General features: G+C 45.4%; 3 protein-coding genes across 5 annotated transcripts in view; all 3 read left to right on the plus strand.

Moving 5' to 3' along the window:
• The first annotated feature begins 870 nt into the window (after window positions 1-870).
• socs2 (suppressor of cytokine signaling 2) lies at window positions 871-10,449 on the plus strand. Of its 2 annotated transcripts, none has more exons than XM_030720587.1 (3): window positions 871-887; window positions 4,609-4,811; window positions 6,515-10,449. In XM_030720587.1, exons 2-3 carry the CDS (start codon window positions 4,685-4,687, stop codon window positions 6,991-6,993), a joined length of 606 nt encoding a protein of 201 aa, XP_030576447.1. In that variant the 5' UTR covers window positions 871-887; window positions 4,609-4,684; the 3' UTR covers window positions 6,994-10,449. The 2 variants fall into 2 exon arrangements, with proteins under 2 accessions (XP_030576447.1, XP_030576446.1); XM_030720586.1 differs by lacking the exon at window positions 871-887 and adding an exon at window positions 2,638-2,992.
• Window positions 10,450-11,272: 823 nt separating this feature from the next.
• Window positions 11,273-17,288, plus strand: cradd (CARD and death domain containing adaptor protein). The gene is made up of 2 exons (XM_030720363.1): window positions 11,273-11,665; window positions 16,415-17,288. Exons 1-2 carry the CDS (start codon window positions 11,368-11,370, stop codon window positions 16,717-16,719), a joined length of 603 nt encoding a protein of 200 aa, XP_030576223.1. The 5' UTR covers window positions 11,273-11,367; the 3' UTR covers window positions 16,720-17,288.
• A 2,881-nt stretch (window positions 17,289-20,169) lies between these two features.
• ptpro (protein tyrosine phosphatase receptor type O) overlaps window positions 20,170-25,297 on the plus strand; it is a 45,143-nt gene continuing 40,015 nt past the window's right edge. For both annotated transcript variants that reach the window (XM_030719956.1, XM_030719958.1), the window contains exon 1: window positions 20,170-20,399. In XM_030719956.1, coding sequence (XP_030575816.1) covers window positions 20,289-20,399 — 111 coding nt within the window. In that variant the 5' untranslated portion in view covers window positions 20,170-20,288. The remainder of the gene's footprint in view (window positions 20,400-25,297) is intronic.

Here is a 25,297-nt window from a genome sequence, read left to right on the forward strand (position 1 = left end):
GGAAACTGACTGCAGATTATGAGCAGCACTTTGATGTGAGCCGAGGACAGTCTGTATGACAGCTCTTATCCTCAGAAAGCATGAAGGTGCTGCACAATACCAGCAGGTGGCAGCAGAAACCATCACCCACATCAAACAGAAGGCGCCGTTAAAGCCAGAGAAACATGCAGGAGCGGAGCTTTCAGCACTTACACTGGAAAATTCACAGGTTTACTGTAATGAAACAGCCCACAGAGTTAAATATGAACAAATCTCAGCTATTTAAAGTCAGAGAAGGTCTCTGTGTCACAGAATTTCCGTTATAACAGAGAAAATCTAAGAAACACCAAACAGATCCGTAATTGGGAAATTCACCTAAATACATGAAGCAATAAGTGTGTATATATAAGTGTATGTCTATACAATGTATCACAAAAGTGAGTACACCCCTCATGTCTGCAGATATTGAAGTATCTCTTTTCATGGGACAACACTGACAAAATGACACTTTGACACACTGAAAAGTAGTCTGTGTGCAGCTTATGTAACAGTGTAAATTTATTCCATCCATCCTCTCGCTTCCGCTCAGACCTTGCAGATGTTATTCTGTGAGGCAGCAGTGCTAACCACTGTCCCACCGTGCTGCCTGCTAATTTATTCTTCCCTCAAAATAACTCAATATACAGCCATTAAAGTCTAAACCAGCGACAACAACAGTGAGTGCACCCCTAAAAGACTACACCCGTAAATGTCCAAACTGAGCACTGCTTGTTATTTCCCCTCCAAAATGTCATGTGACTCGTTAGTGTTACCAGGTCTCAGGTGTGCATATGGAGCAGGTGTGTTCAATTCTGTAGTACAGCTCTCATACTGGTCACTGAGAGCGTGCCCGTGGCTATCCCATCACGGTGAGTGAGTTTCATGGTGTTGTGCCGACATACACTATACTAAATCTAGTTTGTGTTTTTTAGGTTTTGTGTCTCTGGGTCAATTGGTGGCTACCACTGTTGTGGGATTTCTTCCCCACCAGGCTGCTGTTTTGCCTCCGGGCTTGTTTCGCCTACGGGGGTTTGTTTTGCTTACGGGGCTTGCGAGGAGTGTTCGCCCAATACGGTTGTTTTGCGTTACAAGAATAACGTGCATGAGGAGCATGTGGCTACGGGTTTGAGCTGGCTACTTCAGGGACCCGCAAGTGTAACCCAGAAGTGTGAAGTTGCAGCAGGGTCGCCCTGCTCGGACAGTTTTATTTGGGCGCTTAAAGCTCTGAGACACCTTTTATAGCGTGAGCCTGTTCTTTTTTTTATTGACCTCAGCTGATCTTTTATGTTTTTTTTTTTTTTTTTAATTGTGTTATCTTTTGTTTTAGTGTAGGCGAGCCAGTGGTCGAGGGGTCCGTGCCCTGGTGGTGGGAAGTCTTGTGTGGCACATTTGCAGTGTTGTGCACTGGGTGACGTTGTGGTGCTGTGCGTCCTTGTATGTAGTGTGCGTGTGTTTCGGTCCGGATCCAGTCCAGCCACTGGTGAGTCCGTACATGTATACCTCCCAATATAATTATTGTTGTATTTTATAATCGTTTCTCTTGGCCTAGTAGGGTTGTTGTGGTCGAGTCTGAGAGGCTTTTAAAGTGTTTTTGTTCAGCTGAGTATTCTTGTTAAATATGTTGATTTTATTGCTCATTGTGTGTTTTTTCTTTTGTTTTAAATAAAGTATTTTATGGGATTATTAAGAGAGATTCGTCTTCTTCTTTGGCCTGGTGCATTTCGAACTTGTGCACCTTGTAATCTTTATAGTAATTTATTTATTATTCCGGAGGGATCTTCTCCTCCGGTGGCGTTGTCGGAAGTTTTAGAGCCCTTGCGAGCGTAAGAAATTGCCGCCGTGCTACAATGGCACAGAACTCTGAGGGTCTTCAAGACGAATTGTTGCTCTACATGAAGACTGTTACATAAGCTGCACACAGACTACTTTTCATTGTGTCAAAGTGTCATTTTGTCAGTTGTCCCATGAAAAGAGATACTTAAATATATGCAGACATGTGAGGGGTGTACTCACTTTTGTGATACACTGTTTTTTATATATATATATATAAATATATATAAAATAAATAAATAAATATAAATTAAAAAAACAAACAGATATAAAATGTCACATTGTGACATCTTTAGATTTTTTTCACTTCTGTTTCAGGCTGTTTAAAACTGTTTGGTAAAGATTCTATTGAGATTTGGAGTTCCTCAGGGATCCAGTTCAGGTCCTCTCTTTGGATGTCACCAGTAGTTCCAACAAACCTCCTTCAGTTGGAACATTTGTGTGAAACGTATTTTAATAAGAAGTTGGTGCAGTTTGTATAATTAATAATAACCATATTGATGAGGAGGAGGTGACGTGACATTGGCTACCTTTCCTTTATTAACCTGAGTTCCAGTATCTCAGGCTGAGATGTAGGGGGCGCTGGTGGTACTGCGGTAATCTTTGTTTTGTTTTCACTCTTTGGGCATTAAAGCTCGATTTTAGGGATAGAGTGTGTGTGTGTGTGTGTGTGTGTGTGTGTGTCCGTTCTAACAGCCGCAGGAGGCCCAGCAGCTGCGTGTGTCGGTCCACCTTAAATCGTCCCTGGGTGGCACCACGTGACCGTGTTCCTGGAAAGTTCCTGGAAATGCTGCCTTTGTGTTTATGGTGATCTCGGTTCTCGGGCAGCTACCGGACTCGGTCGTGCGGACCCGCTCGGTGCTTTTCGGCCTCTCCGGTAGCAGGCGGTGTCAGGTTGTTCTCCGGCCGGGACTGAGTGACAGAGAGGCGGCAGGGACCACCGCAACCCCACATTTGTAACTCGAGGAAAGAGGGGAGGAGAAGGAAGCAGACGCCCCGGGAGCGGAGCCTTTCCCGGGCTTTGGACTCGGATTGCTCCCGCGGACATGTCGGGCTTCCCGCGGAGGACGAGCCGGCGGTAGCGCCGCTGAGCCCGCCGAGCCTGTTATCGAGCTAGCAGCTAGCAGGAACAGACACCTGTCAGGTGCGTGCGCTTGTTTTTGTCACCAACACTCACACCAGGTGGGTAAACACGCAGCCTGCGGGCAGGTAACGCGCTGATAACGAACTCCGGTCCCACACGGGGGTTCCGCAGCGGCCATCCGTCCCCGGGAACTCCGTGCGCCTTTACACGGATTTATCGCGTCCGCGGTGACTTTGGTGTTCAGACTCAGGAAAAGCAAAATAATGCAAATTTCCCTGACGTTTCTGCAGCCCGTCCGTCCCTTCGGCACACAGACGCGAGATTTTATGGCAGGAGAGCTTTTTTTTTTAAACACACTTGAATAATTCATGCGCCAAATTCTCCTCAAAATCCGACCCGTGTCTCTGATTTTGGAGGCCGCAGAATAAAACCCGCTGATTTCTGCGCACAGCCCGCTCCCTCACTCAAAAATAATTCAAAGTGCAATTTAATTACAATAAAATGGGCTTATTTTTTAGCAGTCACGGCTGTTTCGTCAAATACAATTTAAAATCGAAGCCGCTGTAATGTTGGTGTGCGAGCCCGGCGTGAACAATGACGGCTTTATGCCTTTCTGACCGCCTGCTCCGCACTTACCCGAATATTACCGCAGCTTTGGGTTTGCCAGCTGTATTTGCACAATTAATCGTTTTCGGTCAAATACTGTTGAAAACGGAGTAATCTGATTACTTTCCCCGTTTTTCTCGGATCTCCCCGCTTTGCCAAATTCAGTTAAAATTCTGGTAACTTGAATTCTCGGGGTGTAGCCGTTGGTTAGGGCGCAGTATTGATTTGTGCGCTCGGGACAAACAGCCTTATTTATTTAAAGTTTCAGCTGCTGCCCTGATGCACGCGCATCCGCAGGAAAATGAGAAACGGGAGCACGTGAAGCACCTGGCCTGCTTTCAGGTGATTTGTGGGGAAATACGGATCTCTCACACATTCTGCTAAAATTCAGAGGGGTTACGGTACACCTGTCCAAAGTCCGCCACCTCACCTGGGCGACTTTGAGGTGCTAAATGTGCTGCAGTGTGTTGATGCTGTAGATGTAGATTTCTGCACGCAGGTGGGTGAGGAGCTTTTTAAAGCTGCTGTTATTGTAGTTAGAGATTTTACCTGGTTTCCACCTGAGTTGGTTTCCCTGCTGCAGGTTTGTCTCTGCAGAGGTGAGTTAGGTAAGAGCTCAGGAATGTGAGATAACAGTTACGTTAGCGAGGACACGGAGGAACACCTGAATCGTCCCCACTGTATGAAAAATGAAATGTTTGATCTTTGCTCTGTTACTGGTTTATTTTCTGCTGTTAATGATCGTAATCATGCTGTGATAGAAGCTCCTCCAGCTCACGTCCTGAGGAACCGCCGTCGGCTCTTTGAAACTGTAAAATAGTTTCATTTGTTCAGCTTCTGTTTGCAGTCAGCTGATTGATTATTGATTGATCTGTAAACAGAGATCCTCCTGAGTAAGATGAATGCGGTGTGGTCTGAGAGGAAGCATAAATGTCTCACATGAACCTAAAAACTTTCTGTTGATGATTTTCTGGATTTGGTTAAAATGGTTCAGTTTCATCCTCGGCCTCCTTCAGCTCGCCTCCCGCCACGTTCCTGTTCTTCACCGCTCTTTGGTTCTGAACTTCCAGGACTTGGATTGCGTGGAGTGAGCAGTGCAGACCTCGTCCATGTCTCAGCTGCGGGCCTGAAGGTCGGACCTGTCCAATGACCTGCCAGTCCTCCGAGTCCACGGAAACCATCGAGGGCAACAGACGAGCAGACAACAACGCCGGGACTGTGGAATCGGACGAGAGCCGCGTCGCCTCCGCCATGAAGGAGCTCAGAAACACAGGTAGGAAAGAAACGCTCTCCCTCTGGGGCTGGGAGCCGGTCCGGAGAGCTCCTGTGTTTGTTGGCAGTTAGGAGGGTGGATCCAAAACAGAGGCTCGGCTCTCTGCTCCAGACGGTCACATTGAGGAGGCTGAAAAATCAGAAACGCTGCAGATTTTAGTTTAAAAATGATCTGCGGGGCCGAGCCTTGAAACAGCCGATGGATTTTATTTCTCAGCTCCTGGCATGACAGGATTGGGCTGGTTTGGACAGTCTGAGCTCATTTCCTGTTTGTATCGTTAAACCAGCGGCCCTGTGTGGACGCTGCTTCACACCTGGAAGAATCCGTGTGGGTCAGAGCGAGGCCGTTACTCCCCTCACACCAACAGGAATTTTACTGTAAACAGACGAAGCTGTTCTGCTGCTCGGCCCATCCGATGGTTTCATGTTTTAACAGGAACAGTGTAAAACCACACATGGTATAAAGATGGGTGGAGCTACCGCTTGTTAGCCAATGAGCATCAGGTTTGTTACCACAGGTGAAACCTGGTACGACCAGGATTGAATGTTTTAGTCAGTGTGACTCAAAGTGAGTGACAGAGTCCAAAACCTGAGCAGGAAGTGTTTGCCGAGCTGTTTCACCTCCATGTTCACAGCGTGACCCCGTGACCTCTGCGAATTTGTGCTAACGGACTCCGGTGATATTTAAACGTGTCACAGCAGAGTTGTCATTGTTGTTCATATTATTCAGACACTCTGGAGACCCAGGTATTTGAACCCCAGTGGGCGTAGTCCCCTGGAGGTGGTTATGACCCTCTATTGTTCATGTGCATAATAAGAAGCACCAAGGTGTGAAAGGAGGCGTGAGTCATTACAATCAGTGGTTTCAGGTGAAACCAATTTGGGACTTCTCCCTGTTCTATCAAGTGACCTACTGAGGTCACCTGAGCAAAGGTGTGAATGGGGGTTGAGGTGCCTGGGGAGGGAGGTCAGGATCAGACTGTCAGCGGGGGGAAGTTGGTGATCCACCTCCTCTGTTCAGTGATGGTGGTTCACAGTGGACGTGCTTCTTTTATTCCTCTTTCAAACCATCTGTCTTCCTGGTCCAAAATGTGAATGTTAGCATCCTCAGTGACCTTTGACCTTTAGGTGCAGATGTACAGCTGAATCTTGTCCAGCTTCACCCTTTTGTTTTCCAAGCTCCAGAGACAACTATGACCTGGATGACTGAGAACCTACAGACATTATTCAGACACTATTATTATTATTATTATTATTATTATTATTATTATTATTATTATTATTATTATTGGGGCGGGGCTTCAGAGGGACATGTGGGGGTCAGTGAGCTACAAACACCAGCACAGCTTTACTGATGAAACTGTTTATGGAGCACTTTATTTCAAACTTTATTGATATTAACAAAGTTGTCACAGGTCATCTGTTGCAGGTGGAGCACATCCACCTCATACAGACAGTACAGCCCCTCGGCAGGCTGCCAGAAGCTGGCCAATCAGAGGAAACCGGTGTTTTAGGGCGGGGGGGCCTTTAAATGGACGGGGACTAAAACAGCTTGTTCAGAGGATGATCAGAGGCCCAGTATCAGATAAAGATGCTTTTTTAATAACTGTGGCTCAGTCAAAGCTGCTCCTGTAGAGAATAAAAACATGGACATTAAAACTAACGCCTGCTTTTAATTTTCCTGCTTCCTGTCTGTGGCGTCAGGTTGGTACTGGGGCAGTCTCACCGCTAATGAAGCTAAAGAGATCCTGCAGGACACCTCCGAGGGCACCTTCTTGCTGCGGGACAGCTCTCAGAGGGATTACCTGTTCACCATCTCCGCCATGACGTCGGCGGGTCCCACCAACCTGCGGATCGAGTTCAAACACGGCAAGTTCAAGCTGGACTCGGTGGTCCTGGTGAAACCCAAACTGAAGCAGTTCGACAGCGTGGTCCATCTGGTCGAGTACTACGTCCAGCTGTCCAGGAGCAGCGACAAGGCAGCGGCATCGAACTCTCAGCCCTCTGCAGCGCCACCCAACGGCACAGTGCAGCTGCTGCTCACCAAACCCGCGTACACCACCACGCCGTCCCTGCAGCACCTCTGTCGCATCGCCATCAACCGGAGGACGCGACGGGTCCATGATCTGCCGCTACCCAACAGACTGAAGGACTACCTGACAGACTACACCTACAATGTGTAGGGACTGATGTCGTCTCACCACTGACCAATCAGATCGTACCCTGCTTCACAGGGACGTGCAATAAGCAGCAGTGAATACTGTCGACACGCTCCGTGGGTCTGCAGCTGATCATGGTGGAGTCAGAGGTTAAAGGTCAGCAGGAAGCACCATGTCACATGACCCCTCCTGATCACAGCTACCTCTCTGCTCTGTGGTGACTTAACGCCTCGTTTCCCCTTTGACACCCCCCCGACATTATTAACTCATCGCTTTTAAAGCGTGAAAAACATCCAGCGCCTCGTTTGGTCCGGCTCACATCTGAACCCACAGAGCCCATGTGCTGATTTTAAGATGGACCTTTTAAATCTGAAGTAATCCCCCTCGTGGTGAAAATGTGTAGTCGTTAATGAGTCACTGATGTAACCACGGTTCTATGAAACATTATATTACAAAAAGCATTTATTTAATAAAGTGATCATTATTTTTGCCTGTTGAGCCTTTGAGTGATGAAGATGGGAAAATGTGCCACTGTAGGGTAACGGCAGTCTTTATACATAAAATCAAGAATATTTTATTTACCTTCATGTAAAACCAAAGAACATTTAAAAAAAAAAACAAACACCTAAATTATTATTATTTTTTTTTTTAGCTCAGGTTTGTTCTAGTTTTTAAAAACCAGGTTTGAACAATATTCCCTAAAATGACCGTGTTTTTTGAATGGAGTCTGGCGTGAGGAAAAAAAACACAAACATCGTACCGCTAAATGACTGGAAAGTAACCAAACACAACGTGGGGCGGGGCTTCAGAGAGAGGCTGAACTTTAAAGTTGTTTTTAAATATATTTTTCTGTACTTTTTTTTTTTAAAGAATTTAAAATGAAGCTGAAGTAAACACATTTGGAAAATATATGTATGGAGGGAAATGCAAACAGAAAAGACAAGAACAGAAAAACTACAAAATCTAAATGTGTATTTTTTTGAATAATAGTAAATAAATGGCGGCATTAATACAAAATAGAGGAATACTGAAAATTTCCTGTCTTATAATAAATTTCATGTGTTTTGAATAATTTCGTGCACTGTTTTATTCATTTATTCAGGGAGTTTTGGCCGTGTTGGTCCTCCATAACTTCACATTATTTAAATTGAAAACAGCAAATTTCATGTGTTGAAACTCACTGAAACATGAATATTGATCCATTATTGGAAACTTCAGTTTTCTCAGTGGTTTCTGTATTTTCTGAATGCAGCCAGTTGATTATTCTTATTACTGATCAAATTATTTTTCTCATAAATTTATTTATTTTTTTTTAAATTAGTAAAATGTGAAAATAACAGTTTTACGGAAGTAAAAACAGAAGAAATCAGTTTGAGGAACCTTGAACCTGAAATTATTCTTTGGTTTTTAAAAACCTCTCTGTTGATCAGCCAGCTGTTCCACAAAGTTTTTATTGATCATTTAATTTATTTTTATTTTTTGAATTTTTCATGTTGGAAAGTTTCTTAGGAAATGTTTAACAGCAGGGAAAAAACTCAGGAAACGGTTGAATTTTTCACATTTTTCTCCTGTCGATTTCACCTGTAAACGCAGGTAAACAGAGCCCTCTGATTGGCTGACGGGCAGGCGGGGAGTCGAGGTGTCCTCGTTGTATCAAAACAAACTGACGTTCTCCTCGCTGCACATTTTTTCCTTTCAGTAGACTTTGTACCTGCAGCGTGTAGTAAATACTCTGCAGCTCTGAGCCAATCACAGCGCAGGACAACAAATGTGCAGGGGGTGGGAAGCCACACATTCACAGCTCAGTCCAACAACACAACCTCAGACTGCAGCAACGAGCCACCAAACTCCATTCAAAACTCTGACTGGTCACCTTGTAAATTCAGCACAGATTGCTTTTTTTCTTTTACCACTGATAATCATAAATGTTCAGGCTGCAGCGTTTCCTCACCTGGAAACATCCTAAACGTTCAGCTGCGAATTTCCATCACGTTTGAACTTCAACCAAAAACCTCTGAATTCACTCGTTACCTCCTGCCAGGTGTTAATAGGTTTAATAATAGTTCATAGGTTTTGAGCCTGGTGTTCATCATCATTAGGGTTGTTCCTGCTTACGAAACGTTTTTGATTTGGCCCTTTATGTAAAAGAAAAATCCCGGGAGTGTAATGAAAATAATAGTTTATTAGTTTTATTAAGTGGGTTAAATTTAGTGTATGTGCCGTCTCCTCGTGGGAACACCCGGTTATGAACTGCATGAACGTGTTCAGTTATAAAAACCGTCCATTTTTGTGGGTCCTGTGAAAACCTGAGGTTGCCTCATTAATCCAGCAGACACGTGACCACTTAATAAAAATATTAACGTCGCCATAGAGCAGGAGTCTCCAAACTTGCGGGCCCATCCGGCCCCGCCCACTTCCGGTCCGCGAATTGATGTCAAAAATAACAGTTTGGCCCTTCAAGTTACTTTTTTGACATTTCGCCTTCCCCTCCAATTAAGAGGGTTAAGCGAAATGTCAAAAAAGTAACTTAAAGGGCCAATCACAGCTCAGCGTCGCGCTTCCTGTTCTGCGGGGGCGGGGCTGTTAGGTCCTGTGGCTGCTCAGGTAAAAGGGGGCGTGACCTGTGCACATGTGTGTATGAAGGGCCAATCGGGGCGCTTGTTTCTGCTTCAGCCTCGATTTCTGTGGCTGGATGATGAAGATGACGAAGAGGAGGCGCGTGCGCACTCCTGTACAGATCGCAGCCCGTTTGAGTTCATCAAGTGTTTATTGATCATGTCTGTGTTTCTGGTACGTTTCTGAAGCATGTAAACATAAACTGATCACCCTCCACCAGGAGATCAATATATTTTATATGGTGCCTCATCAATAACTGCTCTTTATTCAGGAGTTTATATTTCACGCTGTTATTAATTCACGCAGACAGGTTGGTGTGTATGGAAGCCCCGGTGTGTGTGTGTTTTTAATAAATTTATTTATTTTGGAAAGAATGCAAAATTTCTGCAGTAATTATGAAACTTTTCAGAAAGTAATAAAGCAAATACTAAAACTCTCAGTAGGTTTAATTCAGTCTCTCTGGGTTTGTTTATGGAAGCCCGAGTGTGCCGGGAAAACTGTAACCTGTTTATAGAAAGGTCACATTTGGTGTCACTGGAGGTAATTAGTTAGTTTCCAATTTCAGGATTTAAACAAATGAACCCCCCCAGTGCTTTAAATAATAAAGATAAAACCAGGGTGCAGCAGTCAGCTGTATGAATCTGTCTGTGTAATCGTTTCCATTTTGTGGTTATGAATGATTTTTCTGTGCGAAACCATTTTTTTAAATTCTTGAACTTTTAATGTAAATAAAATAAAAATGTTCATTTTCAAATTTCACATTTTCTTTTTCATGTGTAATGTTTCATGTTTTTGGAAGGACATTTAAGCCAAAGTGGGATTTCGGGATTATCCACGGAAGCTCGTTTCTGACAGGAACTTCGTGTTTGCTTTGTGAAAAGGTTTTTATTTTCAGTCTGAATCGTCATCACTCCCAAACATGTTTAATAAAAATACATTTTAATGTTGGTCGTTTGAGGTTTGTCCTTTGTCAGATCAACAGGAATGAAATAAAAACGTGAGTCACAGATTATTAATGATAACATCAGCAAAGATTCCTGATCAAATCTGCAGTTTTTATCAATTAAAGCTCTCAGACTGAGATCTTTCAGTTTGGGGATTTTATGTTGGTTTGCTGAATGTGAACATCTGATAGAGTCAAATTATTAAGTTCAGTCAGTTTGTGTGAATTTGGCAGGCGTGTTACAGTCGTTATGTTCATTTTTAATCAGTAATTTGGGTTTTAGCTCCTGTTGCATTGCTCGATGCTCTGGAAAGCCGAACTTAGTTGAATGATTTCCTTATTTGAGGTTTCCTTACGGATTGATTTTCTATGAGAGCGTATTAATAAATAATATACAAAACTCTGAGAGGCTGGAGGGCTCCGCCAAACTTCGGCGTGATTTACGTCACCAGAAATAATCTTATTTAATAAATACAAACATTTTATTAGCCGTTTGTTAGTCAACGAGCGCCGCACAACCAGAAGCAGAAACCCTTCCCCCTCCAGATTCATTTTATCTGATGTATTAAACTCACACCGAATTTAAGACAGATGGCTAATGGATCCTCCCACGCAAATATATATATGATTAAACGCTAATTTAACTAATTTTATTTAATTTGAGGGTTTATTGATGTGAAAAAACTGCAAGACTTTGGTTCCGCCTGCTTGTTTCCACCCGGGAACAATAACACAGAGCAGACAACAGGTAGCTGTCCGGGCGGCAGCTGACACAAACGACTAGTTTAATGGTGGGGAACTAGTTTGTTATGTGAGCTAACTAGTCGGATTTAGGTGAAATGGACCCGGTGCACAAAGCAGTCCTCCGGAAACACCGACTGGAACTGTCCGGTCAGCTGCTGGTCAGCGATACTATCGTTCCGTTTCTGTACCAGGAGGACATTTTAACGGACGCGCAGGTTGAGGACATCGAGTCCCGGTCCTCGGAGAGACAGAAGACCCTCCGGCTGCTGGACCTCCTGCCGAGCTGCGGACCTCGGGCTTTCCACGCCTTCCTGCGGTCCCTGCAGGACTTCAGCTGGGTCCGGGACCGGCTACTGGAGGAGCTTAAGAAACTACCTGAACCCGAACCCACAGGTGAGACCACACACCTGTCTCTACACAAATCCGGAAGTTCCGCCGACTGAAACACGTGACACAGGTGCTTTAACGTGTTTACTGTCCAGTGTGTGCTCACATCAGCCCAGTCACAGGTCACAGGTCAGCAGCTGAAGGCTTTGTTTTAGATTAATAGGTCAGAGGTCACAGATCAGGGCCATGTAGACCACATCAGACCAGGTCCAGGTGTGGAAGCCCTTCAGTTAGACCTCTGTAACCTGGATGAGATCAACACAGAGTTGCTGAAGACCTCGGTTCTCTGAGGGAACCGTTCCTCATTAATTCAACCAAGTTTGGGATTTTAGGGTTTCCTGTCTGACTTCAACGTTTATTCAAACCAAAGAACTCGAGCTCTCCAGAGTCCAGATACCGCTCGCTCAGTGAGTTAGACGATGTGAGCAGAACAGACAGGAGAACAGACAGAACAGACTGAAGGTCTGAGCAGGTTCCGGGAGCCTCCTGGTCTGCTCCGAGGATGTTTGGGGATTATCCAGGATCATGTGATGAACGTGATCCCAAACATCCGGCTAGGAGGCTGCTGCCAGATTCTTGGAAAGCAGGAGGAAGGCAATAAAAGGAGGAGGAGGAGGAGGGAGGCCCGGGCTGGAAAACAAGCAGCCTTCTTTCCTCCTCCTCCTCCTCGTCCTCATGGAGGGTTTCAGTCTCTCAGTCACAGTCGGAGCCTCCCAGATTCTCATTTTATTTTTATCTGCTTTTTGTTTCCTAGAATTTTCCTGGTGCAGCTGTTCTCCGATGCTTTGATTTTTTTTTTTCCAGGAAAATTCCCACCGACACGCTGACAGAAATCGATGAGCGAGTCCTGACCCTCGTTTACTAACCCCGCCCTTTCATCTCTGTCCTAACCGGAACTTTAAAATGTAAAAACTCCAACTTTAACTTCAAGTTTAATCCGAAAATCCTTTCTCCGAAGCTCAGATTAAAAACAGTGATCTCATAACTTGGATTCTTAAAACTTCTTTCACAGTTTGGTCACTTTTAATCCAGAATTTTTAAAATTCAGATGCAGCAGATTTGATCCTAAAATATTAAAAATTTTATATAAATGCACTTAAAGAATTTGTTGGTTTAATTTTTCCAAATTTAATCTCCAAATGAATCCTGCGGAGGACTTCCTGTGAGCTGGATGCTTGACGAGCTTCCTGCTGAGAGCGAGGCTCTTCCTCATCCTCTCAGCCGGACGTCTTCATCCCGGTGTTGTGCCAAAGAGTGATCGTCTGCCATAAAGTGATTCCTGATGTTTCTGTGCGTTTTTATGTGTAATGTCTTCGCTCATATTGGGAAAAGGAATGCAGTCAACAGGATTTATGAAAGACTTCTACGGAAAATGCAGACCTGTTTTTCTTTATGACTCCGATATTGTTCCGACATCATAACCAGTGCGCTCCTTTGTGGTCAGATATCTTCATTGTTGTGATTTCTGCTGCCCTCTCGGCCAGATTTCTCTTTAAAAAGATGTTTTTAATGTCAGTGACAGTTTTTACCCTCATAAAAACAGAATATATAAAAGTCACTTTGCCAGAAAGTGACTACAGTTTCTACCTGTGACAGGAGTGCTGTTTCTCACTCAGATCACTTTCTGGCAGAACATCGGGACCATGAAGGATCCCAGTTTAAAGAAATAATCTGCAGCTCCCTTCAGATCAGCTGAATAAGAATCCGTACAGATCATTAGTAATTTGTTAGTTTGATAAATTGATTGACAAGCATCCAACCATTTTTTTTTAAGTGATTGAACTGGATTTGTAATAAATAAATTCATCTCGGTGGGAAGGAACTGATGAACTGACGGAGCAGAAGAATTCATCTGAAAGTTGTTTTTGACCTGCTGCCCAAACCAGCAGATCATCTTCAAACGAGACCTCCCACCCACGTGACCCGTGGGTGGATGAAACGAGGCCTTCCTCAAAGCCAGCAGGTGTTCACTTTTTCACCTGAGTGAGACGAGTGCCGCTCCACAGACGATCAGAACTGACAGGTCAGTTGTCCTGTCTGTGAGTGCGGTTTGGATTTTAGAGGCCGCCCTGTGAGAGGAGAGCCACGCCCACTTCACTGACAGTCTCAGTGCATCACACAGAAAGCCATCACCATGGTAACTTTACCTGCTGATTAATTGACCCAGATGAAAGCAACTGACAGTCAGTGACCTATGATTGACCATAAATTTAAAAACCCAATCAGCAACACAACAGGAACCGTCCCGCAGCATGAAGCAATGCACCAACCAGTGCTGGAGTGTCCTGTCTCTCCCCCCTCACAGCAGATGACCCCCCCTCCCTGAGCCTGGTTCTGATGGAGGTTTCTTCCTGTTAAAGGGAGTTTTTCCTTCCCACTGTCACCAAGTGCTGCTCATAGGGGGTCGTTTAGACTGTTGGGTTTTCTCTGTATTATTGGAGGGTCTTTACCTTACAATACAAAGCATATCGAGGCGACTGTTTTCTAAGCAATCGTCCCGCAGCAGTTTCTGCGGACGTTTTATTGTCTGGTTGGTTTTACTTCCTAACCACCCCCATTGCTTAGTAGCATCAACCAAAAAGGTGCTGAGTCATGCACAGTGTCCTGCTCTGTCATGTTGCTCTGTTATCGTATGTTGTCCAACATACTGACCCACAGCTGACGTGGGCGTGACGAAGCTGCCAGGGTTAGATACAGGATGACCTTCTAGCATCTTCTCAATATCCTGTTTAAAGATCATCAGATCAGCTTTTAGTTCTGTCACTGCTGGAGTCTGTACTAGAGTCTGATGGAGTCTGTTGGCTCACTGCTGGAGTCTGTGCTGGAGTCTGTGCTGGAGTCTGTACTAGAGTCTGATGGAGTCTGTTGGCTCACTGCTGGAGTCTGTGCTGGAGTCTGTGCTGGAGTCTGTGCTGGAGTCTGTACTACAGTCTGATGGAGTCTGTTGGCTCACTGCTGGAGTCTGTGCTGGAGTCTGTGCTGGAGTCTGTACTAGAGTCTGATGGAGTCTGTTGGCTCACTGCTGGAGTCTGTGCTGGAGTCTGTACTAGAGTCTGATGGAGTCTGTTGGCTCACTGCTGGTGCTGGGAGCAGGAGAAGAGGCTCGGCGGTCCTCGGAGCGTAAACGTTTGGATTTTGAAAATCTTTCACAGAGAGGCAGCCGGAGTCGGGACGTCTTTACATGAAAAACGTTACTTAAAGCTTGTGTAGTTTTCATGTTATGGCCTTCATAGTTTATCATATTGTATTATAAATTTATAATATTATAAATATTTATATATTTTATATTCTACATATCTCTCATTCTCCATAATTTAAGATATCTTAATATTAATATTGGCAGGAAAACTGTGGCCTCTCCTGAGCGTCTCAGCGAGTTCTCCTTAAATTCCAGGTTTTTAGAATGGACCCTGGTGGGCTCACGCCTGCAGCGCATGGACGCCGTGACATCATCGTTAGAAGCAGAAAAGACAAAAACACTCGATGCTTGTTTGTGTTCTGAGTGTTTGAATAAACTTTATTTGTTCTGATGTCACTGGTCTTCACTTTAACTTCAGTTCTCAGTATTTGAATGGAGGCGGCGGAGGGGGCTGCGTGGTTTGGTCTTCATTCATTGGACGGCAGCATTCACAACAACAGAAAAAATACTACGAGCTGCTGTCATCGTGTTTTCCCGTGAGGTCGCCGTGACTGCGCTTCACCGCTTGTGACCCCGGCTTGTTGAGCAACTCGAGCTCTTCGAGGGTCGAAACAAACAGACGGAGCATCAGCAGGCTCAGGGTCACACATACACAATCAATCAATCAATCAATCAATCAATCAATACAGGATGACAGGACTTTTATTAAAGTGGCGGAGACAGAAAAAGGTTTCTGAACATGTTATAATCAAAGATTACGTGTAAAATTAAAGTGATTCAAAAGCAAGTGTTCATACCGGAAATCTTTGAGCTAAAAATCATAAATATGACATTAAATTATGAAATCAACCTGAAGATATAAAATCAGGAGATCAACGACAAATTTAAACTTCAGTCAGAATTTGTGATATTTCAGAAATAAAAACTCTAAATTCAGAAATTAATTTGATAACATTCAGAATTTTAAAATTTATTAAACACAAATGTAATCAGAGTAAATTTGATTAAGAAATCTGCACTTATGAAACCTGAACTGGTTTTTGGACTAAGAAAATAAAAATACAAGTTTTTCGTGATATTTCTGAAAATTCAGGCTTTTATTTCTTTTTATTTCATATTTGAAAAATAAATTTCAGCTCTGAAATAATAACAAACTGGATTTGTTTTCCCAGAGAAACCAGAAATAAAAAAAAAACTGAACTGAAATTAATATTTTAATGTTTAGAAGAATGAACTAAATCAACATTAAAGTCGGGATTTATTCCAAAGTCAGAGTTTTTGATGAAAGAAGACATAAATGTGCTCATTCTGAGGTTAAAGCTGAGTTTTTGGGAAAGTCTGAATTATGAATTTGTGACAGCTTGAATAAGATTAATGCTGTTTTTTTTTTGGTTTTTTGTAATGTTATCGTTAAAATAAAAATCCAGATTTTGAGATAAAAATAACAAAAGCTGTGACATAGAAATAAAAGTCGAGATTAAATCCAGATTTTGAATTTCTTTGATGATGAATAATTAAAATTAAAACGCTGAGTTTGAGTTTCTGTTTTAAAGGTGAAAGTTTACGAGGTCATTTCCAAATGACCTTTGACCTTCTCTCTGTCTGCCTGTCTGCAGACGTCTCTCGGCTTCCGGACTCGGTTCTCCGGCGGACTCCGTCGGATCGGGAGTTGTCCCGGCTGGCGTCACGGCTCGGTGCCGAGTGGGAGTCGGTGCTGCTGGATCTGGGTCTGTCGGCGGAGGCGCTGTTTCGCTGCCGGTCCGATAACAGCCTCAGTACTCAGGCGGCGGCGCTCGCCGGGCTGGTTCAGTGGAGGCGGGCCGAAGGGAAGCGGGCGACGGTGGAGAGACTGCTGCAGAGTCTGCAGACCGCCGGCGTCCATACGGCGGTCCTGGAGGACGCTCTGAATATTTCATCGTAACGCAAAGAGACACAAACGTGAGGAACATCAGGAACAGCAAGACAAAATAAAGCTAAACACCAAATTTTATGGGAAAAAAATCAAGTTTTTACATTTTGAAGAGTGAAACAAACATCTGAATCTGAAGCAGCCAAACAGCGAAATGTGCCTTTAATGTTCAAAGTTTTTACATAAAAACTGACGTGAGAGTTTTGACTCATGTTAAACTTTATCTCCAGAGTTCAGATCTTTATATAAAGTCTGTAAGTGGCAGTAAAGACTGATCTAAGAATCCTGATCAATCAAATTGACCTGCTGAGAGTCTGAGATGTTAGAAGATCAAAGTCTGGAACTTTGAAGCAAAGTAAGTGAACTGTTTTAAAAGGTAATCTGACTTTGATCAGCGACTTCAGGAGGAGCAGAAGTCTAAAGATGTGAGACGAACCGAGGGCGGCGCCGAGGCCCAGGATCAGATAAAGAAGGATTACTGTGAACTGCGAGCCGTGCAGAGCTGCTCTGAGCTCAGTGCTGGAATGAAATGATGGACTGTCCCTTTAAACTCTAAGGAAATAAAGTTGGACTGAACTTTTTCCAGAGAAATCAAATCAAATGTTTCCTGTAAAATCTGAGTGCTGTGTTTGTGTTTCTTCCTCTTTCCTGGAAGACGACCCAGATTTGATTCAAGAAAACTGAATATTTTAGTCTGAGGAAAAGCTTCAGAGAGCCCTTTGTGCCTCCAAACAACACACACACACACACACACACACACACACACACACACACACACACACACACACATGCACGCTGTAACACGCATGCAATAAAACAGTGTGACTCACCCCCCCAAACACACACACACTCACAGGAAGCTGTTCTTCATTAATTTCTCAACCGCGCACAGCGGCGGCGCTCTGAGTTTTTAAGGTGGACCGAAGATTTGGGACAGCCTCGTTTCCACGGCAACCATCTGAAAAACAAGTTGAAAGCAAAAAAAAAGTTTTTATTTCCTGAACGTCGGCGAGTTTCATCTTTATAAGTTTGTAAAGTGAAAGCAGCTCCAGCGTCTCTTCAGCTGCCTCTGCTCGTTCTCTGCATTTAAAGGGTTCATCTTCACGTCCGTAAACTTCGATGTTTCAAACTGTTTCAAACAAAACCAGATATATGAAGAATTTTCAGAAAAATACAGAAGTCAGGATAAATATGGAGGAAAAAGTAAAGCACAATACAAATGTTCATCGGTTTAAGTCAGCACATATAAAAACATGGAAAAATCCTGCATATAAATTAGAATCAAATAAAGACAGAAAAAATAATAAAAAGATCTAAATGAAAAAATGTTCATCTACTAACTGAAGTCATAAAAGTTCCAGATGTTGGTGATCTTCAGGGTGTTTGTGGATAAGATAGATGGATTGATCATGAAGGAAATTGGGGCATCCAGGAGCTTATTACACACAATAAACAGATTATAAACAATGGAGGTTTAAATTAGACAAACTATATTAACAATCCAGACTAACAAACTGTACTAAACTGTACTAAACTGTACAGGGGCTTAGTGCTCTAAAATCAAAATCAAAGAACAGGCATATGAGTGAGTCCAGTAGTGCAATATACATATACAGATGTGCAAACAGTGCAGTAATAATGATGATTGTATGTTATCGTCCCCCAAGTGAAGCATTAAAGAGTCTGTTGGAACAAATGATCTCCTAAATCTGTCCGCTGAGCAGCTCTGTGACAGCAGCACTGAACACACCTCTGGTTCATCATTCTGGTGTGTAATGGTGACGTCACTGTCCATGATAGAGAGCAGTTAGTCCTTCTGTCAGAGAGTCCAGCTCCACTCTGACCTCTGACCCAGCCTGCCTGACCAACTTATCCAGCCTCAGTGCCTCTCTCTTCCTGATGCTGCCTCCTCAGCACACCACCGCATAGAAGAGGACGCTGGCAGCTATAGACTGGTAGAACATCTGCAGTAGTTTTCTGCAGATGTTGAAGGACCCCAATCTCCTCAGGCTCTGCCCCTTCCTGTGTCCGTGCACACCAACCAGTCCAGTTTGTCGTCCAGCTACAGACCGAGGCACTTGTAGGTCCTCACCATCCCCACATCAGTCCCCCCAATGGAGACTGGCTGTGGGAGTGGTCCAGACCTGTGGAAGTCCACTACCATCTCCTTAGTCTTGGACGTGTTCAGCAGCAGTTGGTCCAGTTGGCACCATTCCACAAAGTCATCCACCAGTGTCCTGGCCTCATCCTCCTGTCCACTCCTGACATACCCGGCGATGATCGGTAGTCTGGTCATGTGTGTTTTGCACCAGCAGGGGGCAGAGCAGGCTCACCAACGTGCAGCTTGAGGTCAGCTGATGAATGTAGGCTCACACTGCAGCTGAAGTGTTGCCTCCTCGTGCTGGTGCTGCTCCAGGACCGTAATGAATGCTTTCCATCAATTAAACTGATCAATGACGTCACTGTGATGTCACAGCTTTATGACTTTGGGAGAAAATATGTTGGGCCAGTTCAGGGACTCCAGTTAGGTACCGGTCAGTCAAAGAGGCCACGCCCCTAATAACGCAAACTTTATTTAAACAGGTGGGTTATAGAAACATTACAGCTGTTATGAAGGGAGAAATTATCAAACCAAAGCAGTTTGTGTATCAGCTGTGAAGGTTTAACATGGGGACTGGCTCACTGTGCTGGCCCTCGGAGGAACTGCAGCTACTAAAATCATAATTTCCCCCTCAAAGTAAAATTCAGACTGTGCAGCAGTGACACCGACAGCTGATCAGATACCAGCTGCAGTCTTTAATGAGCTCGTTTTCAGCTGTTGGTCTGAAATGGAAGTGGTTCCTGCTTTAGGAAACATGTTTAACTTCCCTCACAGGCAGAAGCCTTTTTCAGCGCAGGGTAAAAACTCTGCTGCTCACCATCACAGCACCTCTGTGACGTTACCAGGACACCTGCACTGTAAGGTAAGAGACGCCACAGACACTGTGGTTCACCTGGGCCTGCTGTGGCTTCTCACCTGTCGTCAGTGTTTTCTCACAGATGTAAACACGCCAGCTTTATCAGACCTCCGTGTTTCCGTTACTGTAGAATCTGTTACATATGATCACGATGAGCTGTGACACGTTCAGTTTGCGTATTTGTGAATTTATTGTGTTTTTCTTTCATCTGTGCACTTGTTAAAACTTCTGATGAAGGATGGATCATTTTAAACTGTATTTTATTTCTGTGCCTCTCAGTGAGCTGTAATGCTGATGAGGAGGAGGAGGAGGAGGAGGAGGAGAGGCTCCGGAGCACAGGGCGGGGCGACGCCGCGCAGCAGCAGCAGCAGCAGCTCCATCACCGACACCGACCTCCTGCTCGTCTCCAGGCCGCGGCATGGACCCCGCAGCCCGGCCTGTTTCTCCTGAGTTACGGCGGGTCCGGTTCTGGTGCCGGCGATTCTGATGAAGACGGTGTGGTGGTGAAGGTGGTGTGCGGTTAGAGAAGCGGAGCGGAAATAACCCGCAGAGTGAATCAGTGCGCGCGGCGCTGCGTCGCGCTCCGATGCAGCAGCAGCAGCAGGAGGAGGCGCCATTGTTTGGATGCGCAGCAGACTGAGAGGAAAAAGGCCCGGGCTCGGACTCACTGACGGGGACACGCGCACCATGTTGCCTCCGCTGCTCTTCGCGCTCCACCTGCTCTGCTTCACCCAGGTAAGGAGCCTCTTTTACGGCTAGAAACGGAGAGTTCGCCGCCTGTGTGCGCAGCGGCTTTGTTCGGCCACATTGACCGCTGTGGGAGGCGCGGAGGTGGAGGTAGAGAAGGGAGCGTGTGCATGAGTGTGTGTGTCGGTGCACGTGTCGGTGGCGGACACGGACGCGCTGTGGCACCGACGCTCGGCGGCAGGCAGCAGCTCGATGTGTCTGCAGAAAGTGGGTCAGTCGGCTGCAGCCTCACAGAGAGCTGCATGTCTGTCAGCATCACTGAGCCACACTCACACACACACACACACACACACACACACACACACACACACACACACACACACACACACACACACAGAGCTGCTGTGTCTGAACAAATCAACTTTATTTAAACTGCAGAGTTACAGCGTATTTATTTACCCGAGGGCAGCAGGATGAAATCAGAGAGCAGTGATTTTTATTCCCGCACTCAGCGTGAACACCTGAACACATCCCGGGGGGGGGTCAAACTCTGAACAGCTGTGTGCATCGTCACTTTTTTATTTTTAAAGTGACTGAAATGGATAAAACTCATTTCTTCACCAGCCAGATGTTCCAGCTGCATCTCTGATGAAGCCAAATAATGAAAGAAGCAGGCTGGTTATTACAGCGCCACCTGCGGGTGCAGTACCTCGGGTTTAGTTGTAGCTTCAGAGACCTGCTGATAGTCAGATCCAAATAAATCTGGGGCTCAGACTTGTTGCGGGTCTGATGGCACCAACACACATTTGTTGATGCTCTTCCCAGTGTAGAAGTCATCCCTGCAGGTGCATACTTCAGTCCCTGGGTCAGACAGGTGTGACATCAGCACTGAGGCGGGCAGTTAAACGTCAGGGTCACATGTTCTCATTTTAAGAGCGTCAAAACCCGCTGCAGGCTGTGCTGAGGCGTCGATCCGTGTCACACCGGGTTTACGTTTCTCTGCAATAGAAAACAATCGTGCGCCGTTCACAGGTGAAGATGCATAATGGCCCCATAACTCGTCACCTGTGGGAAAGCGGGCGTCTGCGTTACTGTTCAGCGGGTGTCTGGACTCGTTCTGTCAGCTGATGTATTCCTGACACAGTTTGTTCTTCCTGTTTGTCCATCGAAGCGTCAGGATTGCTGTGGGGTAACACGCTGGGTCCATGTTAACACGTCCAGGAGTCGCAGACTGCCGTGTTTCTAACCATGAACAGTGAGTGGGGCGTGAGTGACCCGCAGGCCGCCGGCTCCTTCCCTCTGCGTCTAATATCGCTGCACTGAGATGAGAGCGTGTCGCCAGCGTCTGTTTCCTGTCAGTCGAGCTGAAAACAAACAAATATTCCCGTCTGAAGTCCAAGAGGCAGTAATATCCTGCTCCGAGCTGTATCTGATGCTCTGAGCTTCCAATTTCCTTTCTTCTGTCGGCCGCTGTGGTTCAGATGAAGCCGAGCGTCTCTGTGTGAAAACGGTGTGAAGCAGCGATGAAACCTCAGCCTCAGTTTCCCCTCAAACATCTTTATTTTAGGCTGATTTCAGGTTTTTCCCGTTCCTGAGTATTTTGGACTGTTGTTCAGACAGATGATGACGTTCAGACTCTGAGAAACTGAAATGCACATTTTTAATGATTTTAATAATTTCAGGACAACAAAAACTTAAATCTGCTGCCTTTGAATCAGAGATTTGTGCTCAGGCAGGTTTAACAGCAGCCTCACAGAGAACAGCTCCCAGAACTACATTACCCAGAATTCTCAGGAAGACGGCGACAGCACTGTGATATGTTGCAGCTGTTAATAAAAAGCGATGCTACAGTTTCTGCAGGCTTTAAATCAGCACCGCCTTCAGACTGAATTCGAGCTCACTGATTGGTTGTGTCCTGCTGAAACGCACCATGGGGTCGCAGTGCTTATGAACTGAGGGTGAGATTGGCTGATGGGACATTTAACTTTTTAGCGCGGGGGTCTCAAACTCGCGGTCCCCGGGCCGCATCCGGCAATGCCCCCTACTTCCGGTCCGCCTTGAAGTTACTTTTTTGACATTTCGCTAACTCCTCTTAATTGGAGGGGAAGCGAAATGTCAAAAAAGTAACTTAAAGGGTCACATTGTCATATTTATGACATCAAATCGCAGACCGGAAGTAGGGGGCGTGGCCGGATGCAGCCCGCGGATTTAGCGTTAGCTTACCTCCTCTGTTAGAAGCTGTTCCAGGAAAAATATTCCCAGAGTGGGACTTGGATAGAGGGACGAACCTTCTGGAGCTGATCTGGATCCAGGAATTTTTGTAAGGGTTCTTTAGGATTCTGAGAGGAACACAACGTGATATCCACTGGGAGACAAACTAAACCAGGTCTAGATCTCGTGGATCCAAGGACTTTGATTGGGTGAAGAGGATCTTCAGCGGGGTTGGATGGAATGAGGCCTCAGGCTGGCCCTGCTTTAGGTTCTCTACCTGTGGCCCGTGGGCTGATGGTGGCCTTTTGGAATGTTTTATGTGGCCCATGATAACAAAGAGCACTCTACTTTCCATTTTATCGATTCTCGGTTCACGGCATACATTTGTTCCTCAGATGAGACAAAGGGAGAGTTTCTGCTCAGTCTGAAGCTCTTCAGAGTGTCTCCAGGCCTGAACTCTCGTCAAGCCTGTGACCTTTGAGTTATAACCACATCCTGTTCTGTGCTGAAACATTGAAATTCTCCATGACCACGCCCTTCAACGAAGCCTCAAAGCTTCAGGTTACATCTCAAAGGTCTTTTCCACCAGTACCTGCTCGACTTGACTCGACTCAGATTCAGTTGTTTTTGTTATAATTGAGTACAGCCTCATGTGGGTGGGGTCGTTACAGCGAGGCGGCCTGAAAGTCCTGTGATATCATTTGTATGCGACACGAACAGTCGCTCCATTTAGCTCCTCTGGAATCTGTTGTCAGCACAAAAACGTACCTAGTACCAGGCACTACCACCTGATGGAGAGCCCTAAAAACTGAGTCAAGCTGAGTCGAGTGGGTACTGGTGGAAAGGAGACATAAGCTGATCGATCTGATGAAATGTGATGTATAAGTTTAACAGCTGGAAATGGAGGACTTCCTGTTTGGCTGTACATGCAGGTGTAGGAGGTGCTGTTTGAATGAGCTTTGAGTTCAGAGGTCATTGTCATTGTGTTTCCTGTGCATCGTGTTTTTAGTGTGTGTGTGTGTGCAGCCTGAGGCTCACTAACAGCAGCTCTGAGGTTCATGGTTGATGTGTGAGGCCTGTGGCGGCGTCTGCACTGTGAGCCTGCTGTAAACCCGCCGCAGAGATCCGTTTAAGTCGCAGCTCTGCACGGTTTCCAAATGTTCACGCGTTCACGAGGTTTAATGTGGCGCTCGGATTACCAGCGGCAGGGTTAATCCCCGTATGTGAAAGTGCACTGATAACGTGAGGGTGTAATCAGCGTGGAGGAGGGTTAACGGAGGGAGGAAGAGGTCCCGATTACAGGCCGAGTTTAATCAGAGTGAATTAGGCACGCAGAGGAAACACTGGGCTGCTTCTCTTCGCTGATGTTCGACAGCCAAACGGCGATGCAGCCGCAGCCGAGCGGAATGACAACGACAACGACCTCAGAGACTCTGAACAAAGTCTGCACGGTCTGCTTTCGGTCGATGGGCCACAAAGAGCGTCTACATCAGCAGAATTTTAAAATGTCCCCAGATAAGCCGAACGCCACCGCGCACCAGTTCAGCCTTCGTCCTTCTTCATCCTCTCTGGTTAACTTGGAGAACAGGATACATTAAAGTTTACTTTGAGTTTCTCAGCAGGGATTTCTGTTGATTTACTTCCTCTTCAGTCTTTGTTGGAGTGCAGAGCTCTTTAATTTCCCTCCTGGAATTAATGAGGAGCAGCTTTTATTTTGAAAGGTTCTATAAATCTGCCTTTCTGTTGGTTTTGTTTGTGTGATCAGCTGATGGACGGCTCATTCATTTACATTATTATGAAGACTGGAGATGAAGAGGAGCTGCAGACTATCTGAGCTCAGTACTGCACAAGCATGCGGAGATCACTGAGGCTCCTCCACCTCTGTGCTGATTGGTCCACACTTTCTCATGGGGCTGTCTGATTGGTTGATTCTAAAATGTAGCTGAGCACAGCTGCAGACACTGCAGGGATGCTCCTCTCAGAGGAAACTAGGTGTTCTTTGTGGTTTCATGAGTTTAAAAGATGAACTTCATTTACCCTAAAAGGTGGAAGGCTGTGCAGCAGAAACATGAAGCACAGCCTGTAAATGAGGTAGAAGAGAATAAAGACGAGTCAGAAACGACACCTTTAAATAGAAAATCAAATCAAAGAGCTCAGTGAGCCAAAATCTAAACATGAGGCAGAAAGCTAACTAATGAATTCAGATGTAGAATAATTCATTACATTTCTGTGTAATTATCCTTTACTGGCCTCAGTCCAGCATCTAGCTTTAGCCCCGCCCACTTTAAGGCAGCTTTCTTTTAATTGGCCTGCTTCTGTGAGCCTGCTGAGGGGCAGCAAGCAGAGTCATCGCGGGTTAGATTCCTGTTCAGGATTCTTTAAGGCTAAAGACGGTGATTGTCCCGCCTCCTGCCCCCAAAGCAGCCAGTCAGCAACCAGAATTGAGAATATGAGCCAATCAGGATCGTTAGATGAAAGCACTCGTCGTTCTTCCTGTTTGTATTTCTGGAGCGTGACTTTGTTCAGCGCTGTGGTGGGAGGAGCCACAGGTGAACGTGTTTCTGCACTGAGCTGTTAATGAACTGTCATGTGACATATGGGAGCTCTGAGCATGTGCAAACCAGCAGGTGAGCAGCCAATGAAGCTCCAGATCGTTACCACGGTAACAGGCAGGAGAACCGGCAGCATTAAAGCTGACGGGACGCTCGCCGTGACCATTTCAGAGCGCTGCCCGC

Source organism: Archocentrus centrarchus, chromosome 23 (assembly GCF_007364275.1).
Source record: "Archocentrus centrarchus isolate MPI-CPG fArcCen1 chromosome 23, fArcCen1, whole genome shotgun sequence".
Taxonomy (NCBI): domain Eukaryota; kingdom Metazoa; phylum Chordata; class Actinopteri; order Cichliformes; family Cichlidae; genus Archocentrus; species Archocentrus centrarchus.